At 39.1% G+C, this 17,040-nt stretch overlaps 1 protein-coding gene across 12 annotated transcripts in view; it reads left to right on the plus strand.

Moving 5' to 3' along the window:
* DMD (dystrophin) overlaps positions 1-17,040 on the plus strand; it is a 2,125,007-nt gene that overhangs the window by 2,083,022 nt on the left and 24,945 nt on the right. For 11 of the 12 annotated variants that reach the window (XM_050936430.1, XM_050936437.1, XM_050936429.1 and 8 more), the window contains 6 exons: positions 2,259-2,324; positions 3,410-3,475; positions 6,483-6,641; positions 10,921-11,164; positions 11,504-11,627; positions 15,621-15,713. In XM_050936430.1, coding sequence (XP_050792387.1) covers positions 2,259-2,324; positions 3,410-3,475; positions 6,483-6,641; positions 10,921-11,164; positions 11,504-11,627; positions 15,621-15,713 — 752 coding nt within the window. The remainder of the gene's footprint in view (positions 1-2,258; positions 2,325-3,409; positions 3,476-6,482; positions 6,642-10,920; positions 11,165-11,503; positions 11,628-15,620; positions 15,714-17,040) is intronic. The other variant, XM_050936433.1, reaches the window with a different exon arrangement.

The following is a 17,040-nucleotide window of genomic DNA, read 5'->3' on the forward strand; positions in this document are numbered from 1 at the left end:
ATCTTTTTGAGGTGGGAGGTTGCTTAAAATGAGCAATAATAGCATTTTGAACTATGCCAATTATTTTTTATTTATTTTGCAAAATTATTTTGACATTCTATTTCCCCCTCTTGTAATAGTGAAATATATAGTTCAGATTTATGCTCAAGTTTCAATGTTATTATCCCAATGTATGTTCATTCAAGGTACACAGGAAGCACTCCCTGCTCTCCTTGAAAGATGCAATTTAATTTCTGATGATGGGGCATCAGAAGACTCAGTTAGGCAGAATGTCAAGAATATAGAAATTGGGAGATATCAGCTAAATAGCAAAATCTTAAAGTTATTATTAATAATAAATGCCTACTAGCACAGATTTTGAAAGTGCCCTAATCTACATTCTTCTGAGTTACCTCCAGTTTTAAAGTAGTTCCATGCTAATCAGGATATCTGGTTACAATTAATTGCCCGTCTTCCATAAATATCTTAGGGACGTAGTATTAAATACTTCAATGTAGTACACTGAATATTTATCCACTGATTTTGTACAGTGATGTATAAAAGCATGGTGCATAAATGTGGGCTTGGCAATGCCAAACCTTGTCTCAGAAAAATGCGACTCATGATAATTAACCTATAGTATCTCATAGAAAAAAAATTAGAGATATACCAATCTCCTAGAACTGGAAGGGACCTTGAAAGGTCATTGAGTCCAGCCCTCTGCTTTCACTAGCAGGACCAAGTACTGATTTTGCCCTAGATCCCTAAATGGCCCCCTCAAGGATTGAACTCACAACCCTGGGTTTAGCAGGCCAATGCTCAAACCACTGAGCTATCCCTCCCCTGAAAAAGCTTTATCAGTATGTGAGGAAAAAGTATTAACAATAATGACTTCTAAATATACAGTATATAGCTCTGTGAATTCAGAAGAAGCCTACTTTTCTAAAGCACTTCGCAAACTGCTTTAAAAACTGGAAGATGACCAGAAATGTATAATTATCCTATAGTAAATGCTTTGTAGGATCATCACGCCCTTAATACAACAGCATTACGTACCATTATAACCTGTAATAAAAAAAATTGTTTCATCTGCCACTGAAATGCAACCATTCTGGAGTTGAACACCATCTCTCTTGGACAGTACCAGTAACACTGCATAGTAGTTTGAAACTAATAAGTGAAAGCATTTTATCTACCAAAACTATTTAAAAAAATGAATTTAGATACACAAGTTGGAATTTGGCTATTTTTTCTAAGATTCTAAGGCCTTGTTTATACTAGAAAGTTATACCACTTTACCTGTAACAGTACAATTAGTGGTACAACCCCCTAGCGTAGATGCTGCTATACCAGTATAAAGATGATTTATATTAGCGTGGTTATTTCCCTTTGGGAAGGAGAATAAGTTATGCTGGTATAAGGCACCTTTATGCTGGTATAAGGCACCTTTATATCTATATTACCCTATCACTAAAACATTGCATCTGTAATTGACATGGGACTTCTGGCACAACTTTCAATTGTAGAGCAGCCCTAAGGCTACACCAAACTTATTCTTTTGAAAAGTCACATGTATCTTCAGTTCACAAATGTGGACAGGAGTTCATTTTGTAATGATCAAAAGTTGGGGAGGTCCAACGTTACAATTCCCCTAATACCACACTGTGGTAGTAGTGAAACTGTGGGAAGAGCACCATCACCAAAACACTGACACTAATTCTTGCAGTCTCCTGTTCAAGTATATTGACTAGGCTCAACACTTAACGTATATCTTATGAGATAACTTCCTGACTGGGCATGGATGCACGTGTTTGAAGCTCTTTTTTTTTTTTAAATGAAACTTGCTACTGTTGTATTAGAAACACATCTCAGAACAGGAAGGGAGAGAAATAAAACACTTCCCACAAGGTTTGGACAGTGAGTCTAGAGAGTAGGAGAAATAGTGTGGTGAATGAAAGAGGCTGGCAAATTGGGAAGAAAGTTCACCTATACATCCTTTTGAAAGAAACCTCTCATGGAACAGCTTCATTTTCTTGCGTATGTATCATAAAAAATCAAGTTCACAGAAAAACTGAATGAACCGAGTCCCTTTGGTATGCTGCCACAAAACAGTCTACTCTGATGGATCAAGGAAGCACACAGATCATGGGTTGCAAGTATAGCTTGCTGTTTATTAAACACTGTATGTGCCATGGCAACATGAGGGCACAGACATACCAAAGTGTATTTTTATCTTTTTAAGGGGTATTTGTGATTAATCAGTGTTTTCTGCCTTATAGGCCTGCCTCGTCCCCTCAGCTTTCACATGATGATACTCATTCACGCATTGAGCATTATGCTAGCAGGTATGAGATCAGCTGGACATTAGGCAAATCTTTCTTGAAACAACCATTAAAAAAAAATACACTACAAAAAAGAAGTCATCATTATAAGGGTTTTTAATAATTGAATGTAACTAGAGTGGATAGTATACATCACCTTCTAACTACTGCTAACCACCTACCAATTAACTTGCATGCCAGACTACTGTGCAATGATCGGCAAGTAAATAAGAGCCACTTAACATAGGTAAACACAAAGCATGTACTTGGTTAAAATGGCCTTTTAGTTCTGTGTAGGTCTTTATTAAGTTATGCATTCTGCTTACTTAGGGTTTTGTTTTAATTAGAATTCTTGGTATTACTGTGTAATGCAGAGCCTTCCAAACCTTCTAACTACCAATACATGAGTCTCAAATGATACATTTAGCCAACATTTTAACCCTAAAGAATTGAGTTTATGAAATACTTGGAAAGGTATCGTTCTCTGTTTTGGAGGGGGATGATAATATACCACTGCTGTAGTTCACTTACCAAGCTTTAAGAGGACTTTTCATAGTACTCTTATCTTAAGATCTAAACATTTGGGTAAATGCTCAGATCTGCAATGCAAAGTGATCTTCCCCCCCCCCCCCCCCCAAGCAGGAGAATTTTCAGGGTAGATACTGTGTAAAATACATACTCAAATGGAGGGGAAAAAAATCAAGCTAGATGTTTCTAAATTATGTTGCATTCAAAAGGGAATAAATGTCCTCAACAAACTAGAAACATCCAGGACACTTCAGCTCTGGTGATGACATTGCCAGGTATGGAACAATTTGTGGAAGCCTAGGGCATCTTAAGGTCTTTCTTTCATAGTAGTATCTGCTTAACCAGGAGGATTTGTAGAGATTAATTTAGATAGATCATTGATAATGAATAAGAAGTTACTTATGACAGCTGCTTGCAATCACATTTGTTAACTAGCAGCAAGTGAAAAATTTAGAGTCTCTAATATGTTGACTACTGTGTCACCAAAATATTATATATTTTACAGTTTTCAGGAAAGTTAGAGCCAGAAAAATTTGCAGTGAGACTTATGGGTTTTATTGAGTCTTTCAATTTTTCCACAGGCTAGCAGAAATGGAGAACAGCAATGGATCTTACCTAAATGACAGTATTTCTCCTAATGAGAGCATGTAAGTATACTATCTGTATGAATATTTCTCATGTGCATTTGCTTGTGAAGGCTTGGCACCTTGCCAGGGCCGGCTCTAGGTTTTTTTGCTGCCCCAAGCAAAAAAAAAAACAACCTCCGAGAGCACAACTGCCACCCCCGGAATGCTGCCCTTGCAGTTGTGCCGCCCCAAGCAAGTGCTTGGTTTGCTAGTGCCTAGCGCCGCCCCTGCAGCTTGCAATAAAGTACCAGTTATACTGAGTTCACAACATTTTCGTGTTCACATCTGATTGTCCTGTGATCTCATTGTGGTATGTTTGGTTGTGGACTTCTCATGGCCCACCACCATATATACCAAAGCCAGAATTTATGAGGTATAACTCAAAGCTGTACATATGCAGCTGATGATAAAATGTCATCACACTTAAAAGTAGTCCAATGTTCTGTCTTCAACACAAATTTCACATAATACATTGAAAAAAAAAACCCTCTCTCATAGAGTGTATCTCATAAATGAAGTATTACTTGGTAGTTTGAAGTTTTCCCTTTTCCTATGAACTTTAAACTTAAAAGTGAATAAAAATATTGGATGCTAGAAATGTCAGTGCAGCCTTTTGAGGGGTCATCAGGGCCATACTAAAAAGAATCAGTCTACAGATAATTAAATTATACTGCAAGCAATGGTAGCATGACTTCGTGCTAGTTATTAAATATTAAAAGTCAAAATTGGATAGTATATGGATTGGATAGTATATGGAAAAATGCATCGACAAATAGTCTTTATATTGCTTTATACTTAAAGGACCAAGGATGCAGCCAGTTTGAAATCAAGTCAATTTTGTTAAAAGTAGTTTCATAATCTGCACCTGACACTTATGCAAATTTTGTGCTTTTGTGATCACATTTTCCTTTTGGGGGGAGGGATGGAAGGAGGGGGTTCATGGTTTTCTGCTTCCTGTTGATCTATGAAATACACACAAAAACAAAAGGGGAAAAACTGATTAAATGTTAAAAATTGCAAATGCACCTAAGCCCTGTCTCTAATATAGATTCAGGTGCTTAGGAGCCTAAATGTAACTGGACTTCAGCCCTGAAGTACTCAACTCACTTCCAAAAGTGGGACTTGGGTTGTTAAATCAGTTAGGGCTGGTCTACAGTAACACCATAAGTTGACCTAAGTGACGCTACTTCAGTTACGTAACTGAAGTTGACGTAACTTAGGTAGACTTAGTGTGATGTCTTAACACCACACTATGTCAAGTGGAGACACTCTCCTGCCAACTTACATTCTGCCTCTTGGGGAGGTGGAGTCACTCTGCCATCAACTTAGCTTTTCTTTATCAGACCTGCTAAATCGAAACCGCTGCATCAATCACAGTAGTGCCGGTTTAGCCAGAAGTGTAGACAAGCCCTTAAGGGCTTTTGAATATTTTATCTTAAGTATCTAACCAGGTAAACCATGAATCTGACTCTACCCAAAATGCTGTCAAATACATCAAGTAAACACATTTTTAATAAAAGATTTTTCTCCTTTGTCAACTTTAGTCTGTTAATTCTTCTCTCTCCACAGATTTGTAACTTAGTTGTGTGGATGAGCTCAAGCCTGAAATGTTGCATGAAAGTTCTAAATGTAGGAGCTAACAATGCTTTAAAATTTTCTGTTTTTAAAAAAAGGGATTACCTGTTTTGAAGTCACAAGTTTTTCAGATGCTTTTATTACCTCAAATAATTTTAATATGACCTACATCGTTTAGCACTCTTACAGGCTAAAAAATAGCTTTACTAGTGTTTTGAGGAATAAATTTAAAAGCAGCAGTATTTTAATTTTTGAAAAGTAACTACAGCAGGTACACTATAAATGCCCAATTAAACATGAAACAAACAAAAACTATACAAAATAATTTCTCAGTATGACTTATTTGAAAAACAAGACTCTCCCCTTCCTGTTGCTTACTGTGGTGTCCATTCTTTCAAAACCCCAGCCCACTGTGGTCTTTTACTTTTATTGCTGATATCAGTTTAGCATAGGCCCCACACACCCTTTAAAAAAAAAATCCAGAACTCTCAGTGATTTTTGGGAATACGCAAGATGTGCAGAATTGAGCTTGTAGATTTGTAATTTCTTTGTGTAGGGAACTTTTCGCTTTATATGTCTGAGAAGTTTCATGTCCCCAACATGAAACTGCATCCATAATAAAACTGGTTTTATATACTAAAACATTTTAAAAAGGAAAACAACACTCTGGCTGCATGTGTAATTGTGAACATAATTTGTGTGTCAGAAAAACTTTATAAGAAAGTGAACTGGCCTGGTTGGCCACTGACATAATCAATGCAATTCCAATGAATGAGTGAATTTGGCATAAGTCTCTAGATTAAAATTATTGAAAAAAAAACTTTAATTTCTTTCTTAAAATAGGATAAATAAAACTTCATTAACTCCAACCATAAAACAGCAAGGTGTATGCAGTACAAAAAAAATCTATAATATTCAGTAAAAATATTAATAAAACTAAACTCTACAATAAACTAAAAGGAAAAGGAGAAGGAAGAAGAGTATAAATGGAAAAAGGGCTACGTATAAGAAGAATGGATATAAAGGACTATGAGTAAAAATAAATGTTTTGGCCTTGCTTCCACAAGTTTTTGTGCAGCGGCATAGCAGGTAGAACAAGGTGGTGATTCTTTAATGCAAGTGTGAGTAAGTCAGGTTAAGCACTAGATGGAAGCAAGGTGAAACATGAGGGCCAAGAACCTCAGCTGCTTTGGTTGAAACACCTGAGGAAGAGGAGGGAGGCAAAGGTGGATCCCAAGCATATGGAGCATGAGGGAAGGCACGTAGTGAATTAATGTAATCACTTGAGCAAATTTCACTACAAGTACACTAATCCCCTGCTCCTTGCAATGAATCCAGCTGAATTTCTTCAAGAGTGAAGAGGTTTTTCTATGAGTTGCCTTCTATCAATAATCATAAAGATAAAAATGAGGATGAAGAAAGCAGCTTTTGGGGTTTTGCTGTGTTTTTCCAGAGATGATGAACATTTGTTAATCCAGCACTACTGCCAAAGTTTGAATCAGGAATCCCCACTGAGCCAGCCTCGCAGTCCTGCCCAGATTCTGATTTCCCTGGAGAGTGAAGAAAGAGGCGAGCTAGAGAGAATCCTAGCAGATCTGGAGGAAGAAAACAGGTGATATATACTTTCCATCTGTTATCATAGTTGCATATACATGCTACTCACACATAAAGGGGCAAAAGTTAAGCTGAGAAACCTGCTGTTAGAGTGTCAGTTTTATTAAGCTTTTCTATTAAAACTCCTGCATACGTTCTCTCTCACACTTTCTGCTAGATATGTGAGAGATGATAGAACAAAATGGTATAAATATAGGCCCATTCATGCTTTTGATGCAATCATGAATCAGCACTATTGTGTTTAGCCTGCTATGCAGAATCTTTATAAAGCTAAAACTTCAAAGGAAAATACGGGTCACTTCATTTTGTGATTATAGGGTTACTTATTACAAGTTCTGTAAACAGTGTTGTATAACTCTTCTTTGTATACAATGTACTGAGTTCTTTTTATCAGCATGTATTTCACAATAACTTCAGCATTACTTTATTTTGCATTAGCCATTACACGAGAGAGGGTTGTGTACATTTTCTGCCACAGACACCTGGAGGAAAAAGACTTTTCTTGAAAATAACCAATTGGATAGCATATTTCCTCTAGAAAGATGGGTGAGAGAGTGTAGCGATGTTGGACTCACCCCTGCGGCTTCTGTTGCTGGTCAATCAGGGAATTAGCTCGTCCAGCCTCCTGAACGCCCTCTACAGGCCAGTGTTCCGCTACCACTGGCCCCTGTGTCCCTCCCAGGACCCGGTGCCCCTTATCTTTGGGATGCTTCCCCCTGGCAATACCCCCGCAGTCTCAGGGTCTCCCCACCCAGGGGAACCCCCAACCGTTTATCCCCACCTTGCCTCAGTCCTGGGCTACTGCCAGTCACCATCTAGCCCCCGCTCACTGGGGCAGACTGCAGTGTAAAAGTCACTCATCATAGGCAAGATTGGGTTTGGACCTGCTGCCTCTGCCTACCTGTGGGCTGACCCCTGCAACCCCAGTACCTAATTGGCCTTCCACTAGGCCGCAGCCTGGCGGGTTTCCAGGCTGGAACTCCTCAGCCCATAGCCTTCTCCCAGCCCTGCTCTACTCCAGGTACCTTCTCTAGCTCCCCAGCAGCCAGGCCCATCTCCCTCTACAGCTAGAGGAGACTCTCCATGCTTCTGGCCCACTGCCCTCTTAGAAGGGCCAGCTGGGCCCTGATTGTACTGGCTACAGCTGTGGCTGCTTTCCCCATCAGCCCAGCTTTTCTCTGCCACAGCCCTCTTTCCTGGGCTGCTTTAAGCCCTTCCAGGCAGGAGCGGGGTGACCACCCTGCTACAGAGAGGAAGAAGATATATAAAGAAGATTTTAAAAAGATAAAGGGGCTGTGAAATAACTATGCAGTACTTTTGTAGAGGATGAATTTCCCCATTCCCTCTGGTGGTCATAAATGGTGCACAGGCCTTGTGATGGTTCTCTGCACAGAGGTAATATTGTACCATGTTAGCTAAAATGTGAATTTTTAATACTTTTACTATGTGACCCACTTCTTAATCCTTCGGTGGTAGACACCTTTTTCTTCATTTCCTCCGAATTTAATTTTCCATTCCTAGCTTTTCTTTACCTTTCATAGCAAAGGCTCAAGTGGGCTTTGACAGCATCAAAGCACTGTAGTCGCATTGCTCTGATATTTTGGGGCTCTATTGCTTCGCTCAACCAGGATAAACCAGCACTAAACCTGGCAGATCTGGTCATTGGCAGATTTAATACTGAGACCCCGAGAACTGAAAAATCATGACTCAGGTCCCCCAAAGTCATAAGATTTAAAGAAAATAGATTTCTGAATCTTTAGAGTGCACTTGATTGACCTTTTCAGGTCTGCTATCTAGGAAGAGGGCATTCCTCATAGCCATAGCTACAGCCTGTGGACTTAGTGAGAAACAGGCCAAATGACCAGTGCTCTGTTACCTGTATGCCATATGGGAAATATGGTATAGTCAGTGTCATCATCTTTGTTTCCACTTCATACAGGCCACTAATGTGTCTATATTTCCCAAGTCGCTTTTACACCATTCTTATGACTCACCGGGTGTTCATTCATCTGGATACATCAAAAGATATTCAGCTATCCTAAAGACAGCATTCATTGCAGGCCTTCTGTCTTTTCCACAGAATTTGAAAAGCTATTACTGGAAGCTCTATATGTACTTGAAGCAAAAATGCTTCTCTTGCAAAGGTCTGATCTTGGAGAGAGAATTTGTGATCACTTCTAACGCTCTCATGACCTCCCATCCAGAGCTGATGTGGCAGATTTGCAGTCCCTGTTCATCTAGAACTCTTTAGGCTTCCTGGGTGGTGTTCTGCATTCTAGTGGGAAGCTCAAAGAGAGCACGCACTTACCAGTAACTCTTGTTCTTTGAGTATGTCAGCTCTGTAAATTCTCACTGCACACCTCCCCCCTTTAGCAGAGAAAGAATCCCAAAATTTAGGTGAGGAACTGAAGGGTGGGTGGAGCCATTCCTCCTTTCATTCTCAGAATCCTCTGCAAGGGGAGGATGTCCTCAGTGGGCATTGTTCTCTAGAAAATGCCGTTGCTCATCCCGAGAAAGCACCAATACCACAAGTGTGACTATGCAGATGCAACACTTTTTTGAAGAACAACAGTTATCGGTGAGTAACTTCTCATTATTCTTGACACCACTTTCTTGTCCATGTGAAATTATACATAACATGTTTGACTTCAGAGCAAGTGTAGGTCCTCTCCTCCTGCTTGGAGCAGGCAAGATGTCCAGCTCCTTTAGCACTGCTAAACCTCATGTTGTAGAATCTTGTCTCATGTTACAGCCACATACAGCCCCCCAACTATTCATGTATTGTGGACATACGTCTAAATCTTTCTAAGCATTCCCCAGTTTAATAAATCTTACAGTAGGCCTCTAGATCAGAATGTAAATGAGAAATTGGGTTCAATGGCAGGAATAAGCTTCTACTCTATCTGTACCAGAGCATATAATAAAGAGTTTTAAAAAAATAAGAAAATCTAGGCCACTACTTTTGTCAAGTAAGCAGTTATGAGGTCTGTAGCCTGTCGTACCATTTTTTCCCTCTGGGAAGTACTAAAGGGACATCATAGCAGTAAAATCCTAATACAGTTTATTATGCTTCCCCTTTGTGTGAAGATTGCTGCTACAAAATTTTATTTCTTTGGTTGTAAGATGGCCTGCATTGTCCATAACTAGGCTTTTAGCTTTTCACCTCTTCTATTCTGCAGAACATGGAAAGGGTGATCTTAAAAAGAAAACCAAGTAACTGCTCACCAGGGAAACGTTCTTGTTTCAAGTGCTTAGCATCATGCTGAAAGAATTCTACTCTTTGGCCTCACATCTGATATTAATCCTATGGAGTGTTTTATGCAAGAGACTGACTAGAAAAACAGTTAGCCCAATGCAGGATTAACAGAGTAGTAAAGTGATGGTAGAAATGTGGCATTCAGAGAATGCTGTGTATAGCCTAGCTATTAAAAGATTAACAAAATATAAGTCTGATTTAACAGGTCAGCTCATTGCCTGTTCCTCTGTTACTCAATTACCCATTCTAACAGTGTGAAAATCTAGTTTATGGTAAATATAAGAGAGGCAGTTTGGTCTGATGTGGCAAATGAGCACAGAGTTGCAAGTGGGGAATTCAAATCCAAATTCTGCCACTGGCTTGCTATGTGACTTTCTCTGCCTCAGTTTTCTGATCTGTAAAATAGAATAATTCTTGACTACGTCCTTCGCGGCGCTGGTGTGAAAATGAATTAGTGTTTGCACAGTGCTTTGAATAGGTAAAGTGCTATATAAGTGCATTACTAATATTGTATATACCATGTATTTTGTGATCAAATTGTAGCATTCACATTTCACAGTACTCACACTTTTTAGAAATGAGCAAATGGTTCATTGTCTGCTGTTAACTACAAAGTTCAGCAAACTGGAAGCTGAACCACATCTCCTGCTTATGCTTTGGAAGGGGCTTCTAGAACACTCACCCCTCACGTGCCACCCATGCTCTGGGAAGGTAGTTCAGAACTCTTACGAACCAGAGACCTGACAATGATATCTGTGTTTCAGGGCAACATCCTGACATCCCTATGTGAAAACCTGTATTAGTTGGTACCTTACCTTTGTCAGACCAAATTCAAACTTTGTAGGTTAGTTTCAGCAGGCTTGAAGGCAGGTAGTTTGGATGGGCTTAAATCCCAAACTGTGTGCCTATTCCTAATAGTTATATGTGTGATGTGAATTCTGACTGCTGTAGCCAGGGGATGGCATATGCTGTGCTATTCTACTTTGTAACGGTAAGGCTTTCCTTTTTTTGACATTAACAGAAACCTGCAGGCTGAATATGACCTGCTGAAGCAACAGCATGATAACAAAGGACTTTCTCCACTGCCATCTCCACCTGAGATGATGCCCATCTCCCCCCAAAGTCCCCGTGATGCTGAGCTCATTGCAGAAGCCAAGCTGCTTCGACAGCACAAGGGCCGCCTGGAAGCCAGGATGCAGATTCTGGAGGATCACAACAAGCAGCTGGAGTCACAGCTGCACAGGCTGAGGCAGCTGCTGGAACAGGTAAGTCCTTTGGCTTTTTCTTTGGAGTGCTAAAGAATGATTTTCCAAAGCAGAGTTTGAAATTTTATCAATAACTGTAACCCATCAGGAACTGATATCTGTGAAGTGTAGTCAGAGAGAGGAACTTGATCTTACTGTAGATTGCAAGTGGTAAGGTAAGATCACTGGTGTGTGAATGCAGTTCAGTATATTTTCTAATTTAGAATTTGGATCCATAGCCCATTGAAATGTATTGAATAAAACTGTTGTGTAACCATTGTGGAATATATACAAAATATGGAAATATAAAAAATTGCTCAAATGCATTCATCTGTGAATAACCACCTTGTTTTATCTCAGCCCCAGGCAGATTCCAAGGTGAATGGTACAACACTGTCTTCTCCTTCTACCTCCTTACAGAGGTCAGATAGCAGTCAGCCAATGCTTCTCCGCGTCGTCGGCAGCCAGACTTCAGAAACCATGGGTAAGATGACAATGTTCAAACTGTCACAAGAGATTTATATTTATATTTTACAGTGTAGGACACCACAAAATTATCTACGGATAGTAAAGATTGTATTCAGTTGTTAATACAAACAACAATGGGCACTGACTTTAGTTGGCTATTTCTCCATTGTATATCATGATGTAGGCTTTTGTATTTAACCATTGCGCAGTGCCACAGATACACCTCTACCCCGATATAACACAGTCCTCGGGAGCCAAAAAATCTTACCGTGTTATAGGTGAAACCATGTTATATCGAACTTGCTTTGATATGCCTGAGTGCACAGCCCCCATCCCCCCCAGAGCACTGCTTTACTGTGTTATAGCCGAATTCGTGTTATATTGGGTCACATTATATAGGGTTAGAGGTGTATTTTGACATCAAACAGAAAGCTCCATCAGGGCTTGTATCTGAAAAACAGATACCAAGAAAAAGCTAAAGCAAGCCGTTCAGATAATCTCTAAACTAATAAATTTGATCTAATCTGATTTACATGGACACAGTCTTACTTATGACTAAGTGATTTTAAAAAATGATCAACCATCCCACATGGTTAATTGATGTGATCTTATTTTAATGTATCATTGCTCAAATAAATACAACTGAGTGAGAGGCCACGGACAGGCAGCACCCACCTGGTAGCTTTTATAAATATATTTATGATGATAAATCACAGATTGGTTGTGGAGAAAGGTTTATTCAGCAATAGCCTTCAGTGAATAATGGTTGATATTTTTGTTTTTGGTAATGTTTCTGCCGTAGTTTCCTATCTGATAGATATTTATTGCCCAGTATCGAGGTTCCTGAGGTAACTGCCCCTTGGAACCTTCATGGCCTTCTTGAGGATACGCCACTTAGGCTTCAGGCCTCTAGTCATCACCTTCCTCGGGACAGATTGAGATTAAGATGGAGATGGAGATTAAGGCTGCAGATTTCTGCAATTCACTGTGATCACCTGAACAAAGATGAGTTTAGTTCAGCACCTGCTATCCTGTTTTTTCCCAAGGGTTGTGACAGGCTTAACCAATGACAAGCCAGACTTCATAAAGCAAAATATTACTTATTCAGAACAAAACTATTACAGAGAAAACATATCTTGAAAAAAATCAACTGCTTATATGCATACCTATCTTGCCAGGCAGTCATCAGCCTTTCACATGGAGATCCTGACAAGTTTCTAAGGGGGGAAGTCTGTCTCTCCAGGTCACACCCAGAAACAGGGAATTATTTTAAGTAAAGTAGTAGTTGTCTAGTAATGTATTCTTACAATGAACTGATTTAATTCAATGACCTCAAAGTACCAATAGCTTCACACACAAAAAAAACAATTTTAAGGCTATTGGAAATATTCTGATTTGTACCGATAACTGATATGCAGTAAGCTGATTTTTCTTTTTTTAAAGTTGGGGGAATTAATGTTTTCCTCTATCACACTGTAAAACATATTTCACTGAGATGCAGAGATGGGTGTATGTTTAGAGAACTTGTTGTCAGTCTTAAATGAAATGGAGGTCGCAGATTTACCCCATATTGGACAACTTCTGCTGCTTTGTGAGTGGTAATGCTACCATCATCACATGTGTGACTGGGGCAACAAAATTGACTGTGTAGGGACCTCCTGCAATAACCAGTGTGGAGTAATGTATCTTTGAGAGAATGTGTAGTGCTGAAGTGATCTTGAAGTTAAATACTAGGGGTGAGAGGAGAGCACAGTAATGAGCAAAGGTGTGGGGGAGGGAGGGGTTATTACTGAAATTGCTTGTTTGCTTCTTACTTTAGTTACCCTGCACTATGTACAAAATTTGTTATGGACATACTAATATGATTTAGATTAGTGTTCTGAAGAAATGAATTGTGGTGAGCTTAATCATTTCATGACCATTTAATTACTTCTTTCTATGTGTTTTCCCTTTTTCCATAAAATCTATTACTTAAACATATGGATGCAAAACCAGAAAGTCAGCAGTTACCAGCCTTTTTATTAACAGATGTGTAGATCTTTGTTGTGTCATTAGTTAGGCCAAACATATAGTACGTGGATTCTCATTGTGCATCTGCTAAAGATGACTCCCATTTAACATAATTTATTAGACCTAAATTAGTTTTCTGAGACAAAAATGTAGAAGGACAGTAAGCTGTTTAATCTATTTCAATGTTATCATAATGAGACTTCACAGTGAAGCAGCATTCCAGTACCGTGGAACAAAGATCACATGGGATCTTTTTAGCTATGCTAATGTGCAGCACTTTTCACTGTTACAATACTGTGGAAGTCTTTTAGTTGTTGTTGGGGGCTGCTTGTACGATGTCCGGTTTCATTATTTTATTTAAATACAGTTATTTAAATACAATTTTAACTATATTTAACTACAAGTTAAAAGTAAATTTTAGGAAACGTTTTCTAACGCACTTAGCATTAAGATAAGAGCAGTGAATACATCGTAAATGAACGTATATTGATCTTGAGGGCATATACAGCTAGACTTGTATCTGTGCTTAACAATACCACTTTGGACAGTAGTGCCTATCCTTACTCAGGTGATTAATGTTGGCCAGAACACAATAGGATTATTCCCTATTCTTTGAAAATATATATTTGGATCTTTAGGGCCAGATTCTGCCTTCTTTATCCAGACTGATTCAGGTATTCAGCCTGAGTAGTGGCTCTGAATCTGGCTCTGAATTTTCACCTTGACATCCGTCGGAGGCTGGAAAAGTGACTCTGGTTTTCTTAAGTTTTCAAAGGACAACACCTCTAACGGGGCAACATTTTGAATGAAAATAATTCCTGCCATAAGATTTGAATCCACAGCCTTCTGGTCCAAAGCCGAGATGCATACTAAGCCTGACAGAAGCAGTGCTATAAGACTTGGATTTTGTCGTGTCTTTGTAGTAGAGATTTCACTGACATGGAGTATCAAAAATAGGGGGGAGAGCTGGTAGCATTAATATTCTTTAGGTGGCATTGCTTTTTCAAGTCCAGTGAGGTAATGCCAGGTGTATTCTACTCTAATAATAGAGGACTGTGAAATGGGAAAAGGGCTCAAATAGTTTTCAAAATGCTGATGCATCTCTGCTTGGGTTATTACAGATGGCAAAGCAGATTTTGTGTCTTAATGGGGGATTAGACAAATAAGAGAGAATCTCACTCTCATAGAGAACCCTCCAGGTGTATTCTCCTTTTAGAAACTCTGCTTTTTAAGCACTTTACTGCTATTAGGCTTCAGATTAAAAACTAAGCAAAATTACCCTTTCCTGTACAATTGGGCAGATGGCATTTGGTTATGTGAAAACATCAGAAAATGTAAAAATACCTGTAAAGATAAAGTGTTCTGAACTTCCCAGTAAGCTTCTGCCTTATAATCATAATATAGAAATCATTCAAAGGGACATATGGATTTTGCTTTGTTTGAACTGTTTTTAAAACCTTTCACAATACAATTGAGTGTTCCTGGAGCACCAATCTGATGCAATTAAACTGTCAGATATATTAATGTTGATGCAGATTTACTCTGCTAGGCAAAGCATTCCTAACGTGAAGCCAGCACCATTAGAGAGCTGCTCAAACAGCACTGCTCACAACAGCAAAAATTGGTACCAGTAATGGAATGAGGAAAACTGAAACAAGGACCCCATCATTTATATGAACTCCCTCCTCTTAGCAGACATTTCCCCCAGATCAAGTAATCCTGGCATTCTTTTAATGAATGAAAGTTTGAGATGACGATTTGCCTGATTTTACACAGCTTCATTAAAATGGAAAGCATATAACATTTGGTGACAAAATTGCCCCTTAAAATTTAGACTGGATATTAGCCAGGAAGATTTATTTCAAGTGTCCTGCCTCCAAAAGGTGTAAGTGTCGGTGTGGGGGGGTTGGGGTGAGGTGGGGGAAGAAGTACCATAGTGAACTGTTTACCAGATGTTTTTGCAATGACGTAAATGCCGTGGTTTGGATTTGTTTTTAAGGCGAGGATGACCTGCTCAGCCCTCCCCAGGACACAAGCACAGGGTTGGAGGAGGTGATGGAACAGCTTAACAATTCCTTCCCAAGTACAAGAGGTAAGCTTCAGTAACCCAGAAGTATACATCAGCAGCTAAGAGGTAGTGTACATTCCTTAAAGATCACATAATATAATATACAGTAGAACCTCAGAGTTAGGAACGCCTCAGGAATGGAGGTTTTATGTAACTCTGAAATGTTCGATCTCTGAACAAAATGTGATGGCTCTTCTTTCAAAAGTTTACAACTGAACATAGACTTAATACAGCTTTGAAACTTTACTATGCAGAAGAAAAATGCTGCTTTCCCTTTATTGTTTAATAGTTGATGTTTAACACAGTACTGTCCTGTGTTTGCTTTTTCTTTTTCTCTGCTGCTGCCTGATTGCATACTTCTGGTTCCAAACGCGGTTTGTGGTTGACTGGTCAGTTTGTAACTCTGGTGTTCATAACTCTGAGGTTTTACTATACAAGTATATGTGTATAAGTAGATGGTGTGAGAGAGAGAAATAAGCTACTTCTGTCTATTTTTTCGCTCAAGATTATTCAGCTGTTTTTGTTAAGACTAATTACAAAGAAGCTGTGTTATATATAAGGGACATCATAATGGCCCCAAAAATCTAACCTAGCTTAGTGGGTACCCTATTAACAATATACACTCTATATCTGTTTTTTTCCTTAGAATCTCCTCTTTTCCCTTTCCCTTGGTTCCTTTTTTCACAGTCCCTCTATGCTTTTCAACCTGTCTGTATTTTTTGACCTATGTTTCATTGTATTTTATTCTCTCTCCTTCTTTCTAAGAAGATTGCGAACCTAATAACATTAGAGTTGGAGTCAAAACTTTCAAACTCACGCTGTTCGAGTTCAAAGTGAGACAAAATATGCTGGCTGCTAGTTTGTACAGAGTGTGTGTGTGTGTGTGTGTGTGTGTGTGTAGAGGCAACAGCACCTCTTTCAATTTTCTTGTTTTTATTAAAGTTTGCTGCCTTTGTTTGCTGAAGATAAGCACAAACATTATTTGAATTATGGTTTCTAAAGCTTTTTATTTAAGAAAAGATCTTTTCTGAGCCAGAACAAAACATTCTGCTGCCAAGAGAATTGCTTGTATTCAGGACTGGAGATTGTTGGACAGTAGCTACAGTGGTTGACATTGACCTGCTGTGGAGAAGCCCCATAAGTCCTATGTGCCATCTGAAGTCCCACTTTTGCCTTATTTTGTGGATGTACATAGGCTTTGTGCACACCATTTGCACAGGGAGATGAATTTCACACCAAGTGCCTTCTCCAAAGGATGATGTGCCTGCTTCATCCCAAGCAATGACCTCTGCCATGCGAACCATAACCAATAACCCTCATAAGGTGATGTGATAGGGCCCACTCAAACAGT

The sequence above is a fragment of the Gopherus flavomarginatus genome, chromosome 1, assembly GCF_025201925.1.
Source record: "Gopherus flavomarginatus isolate rGopFla2 chromosome 1, rGopFla2.mat.asm, whole genome shotgun sequence".
Taxonomy (NCBI): domain Eukaryota; kingdom Metazoa; phylum Chordata; order Testudines; family Testudinidae; genus Gopherus; species Gopherus flavomarginatus.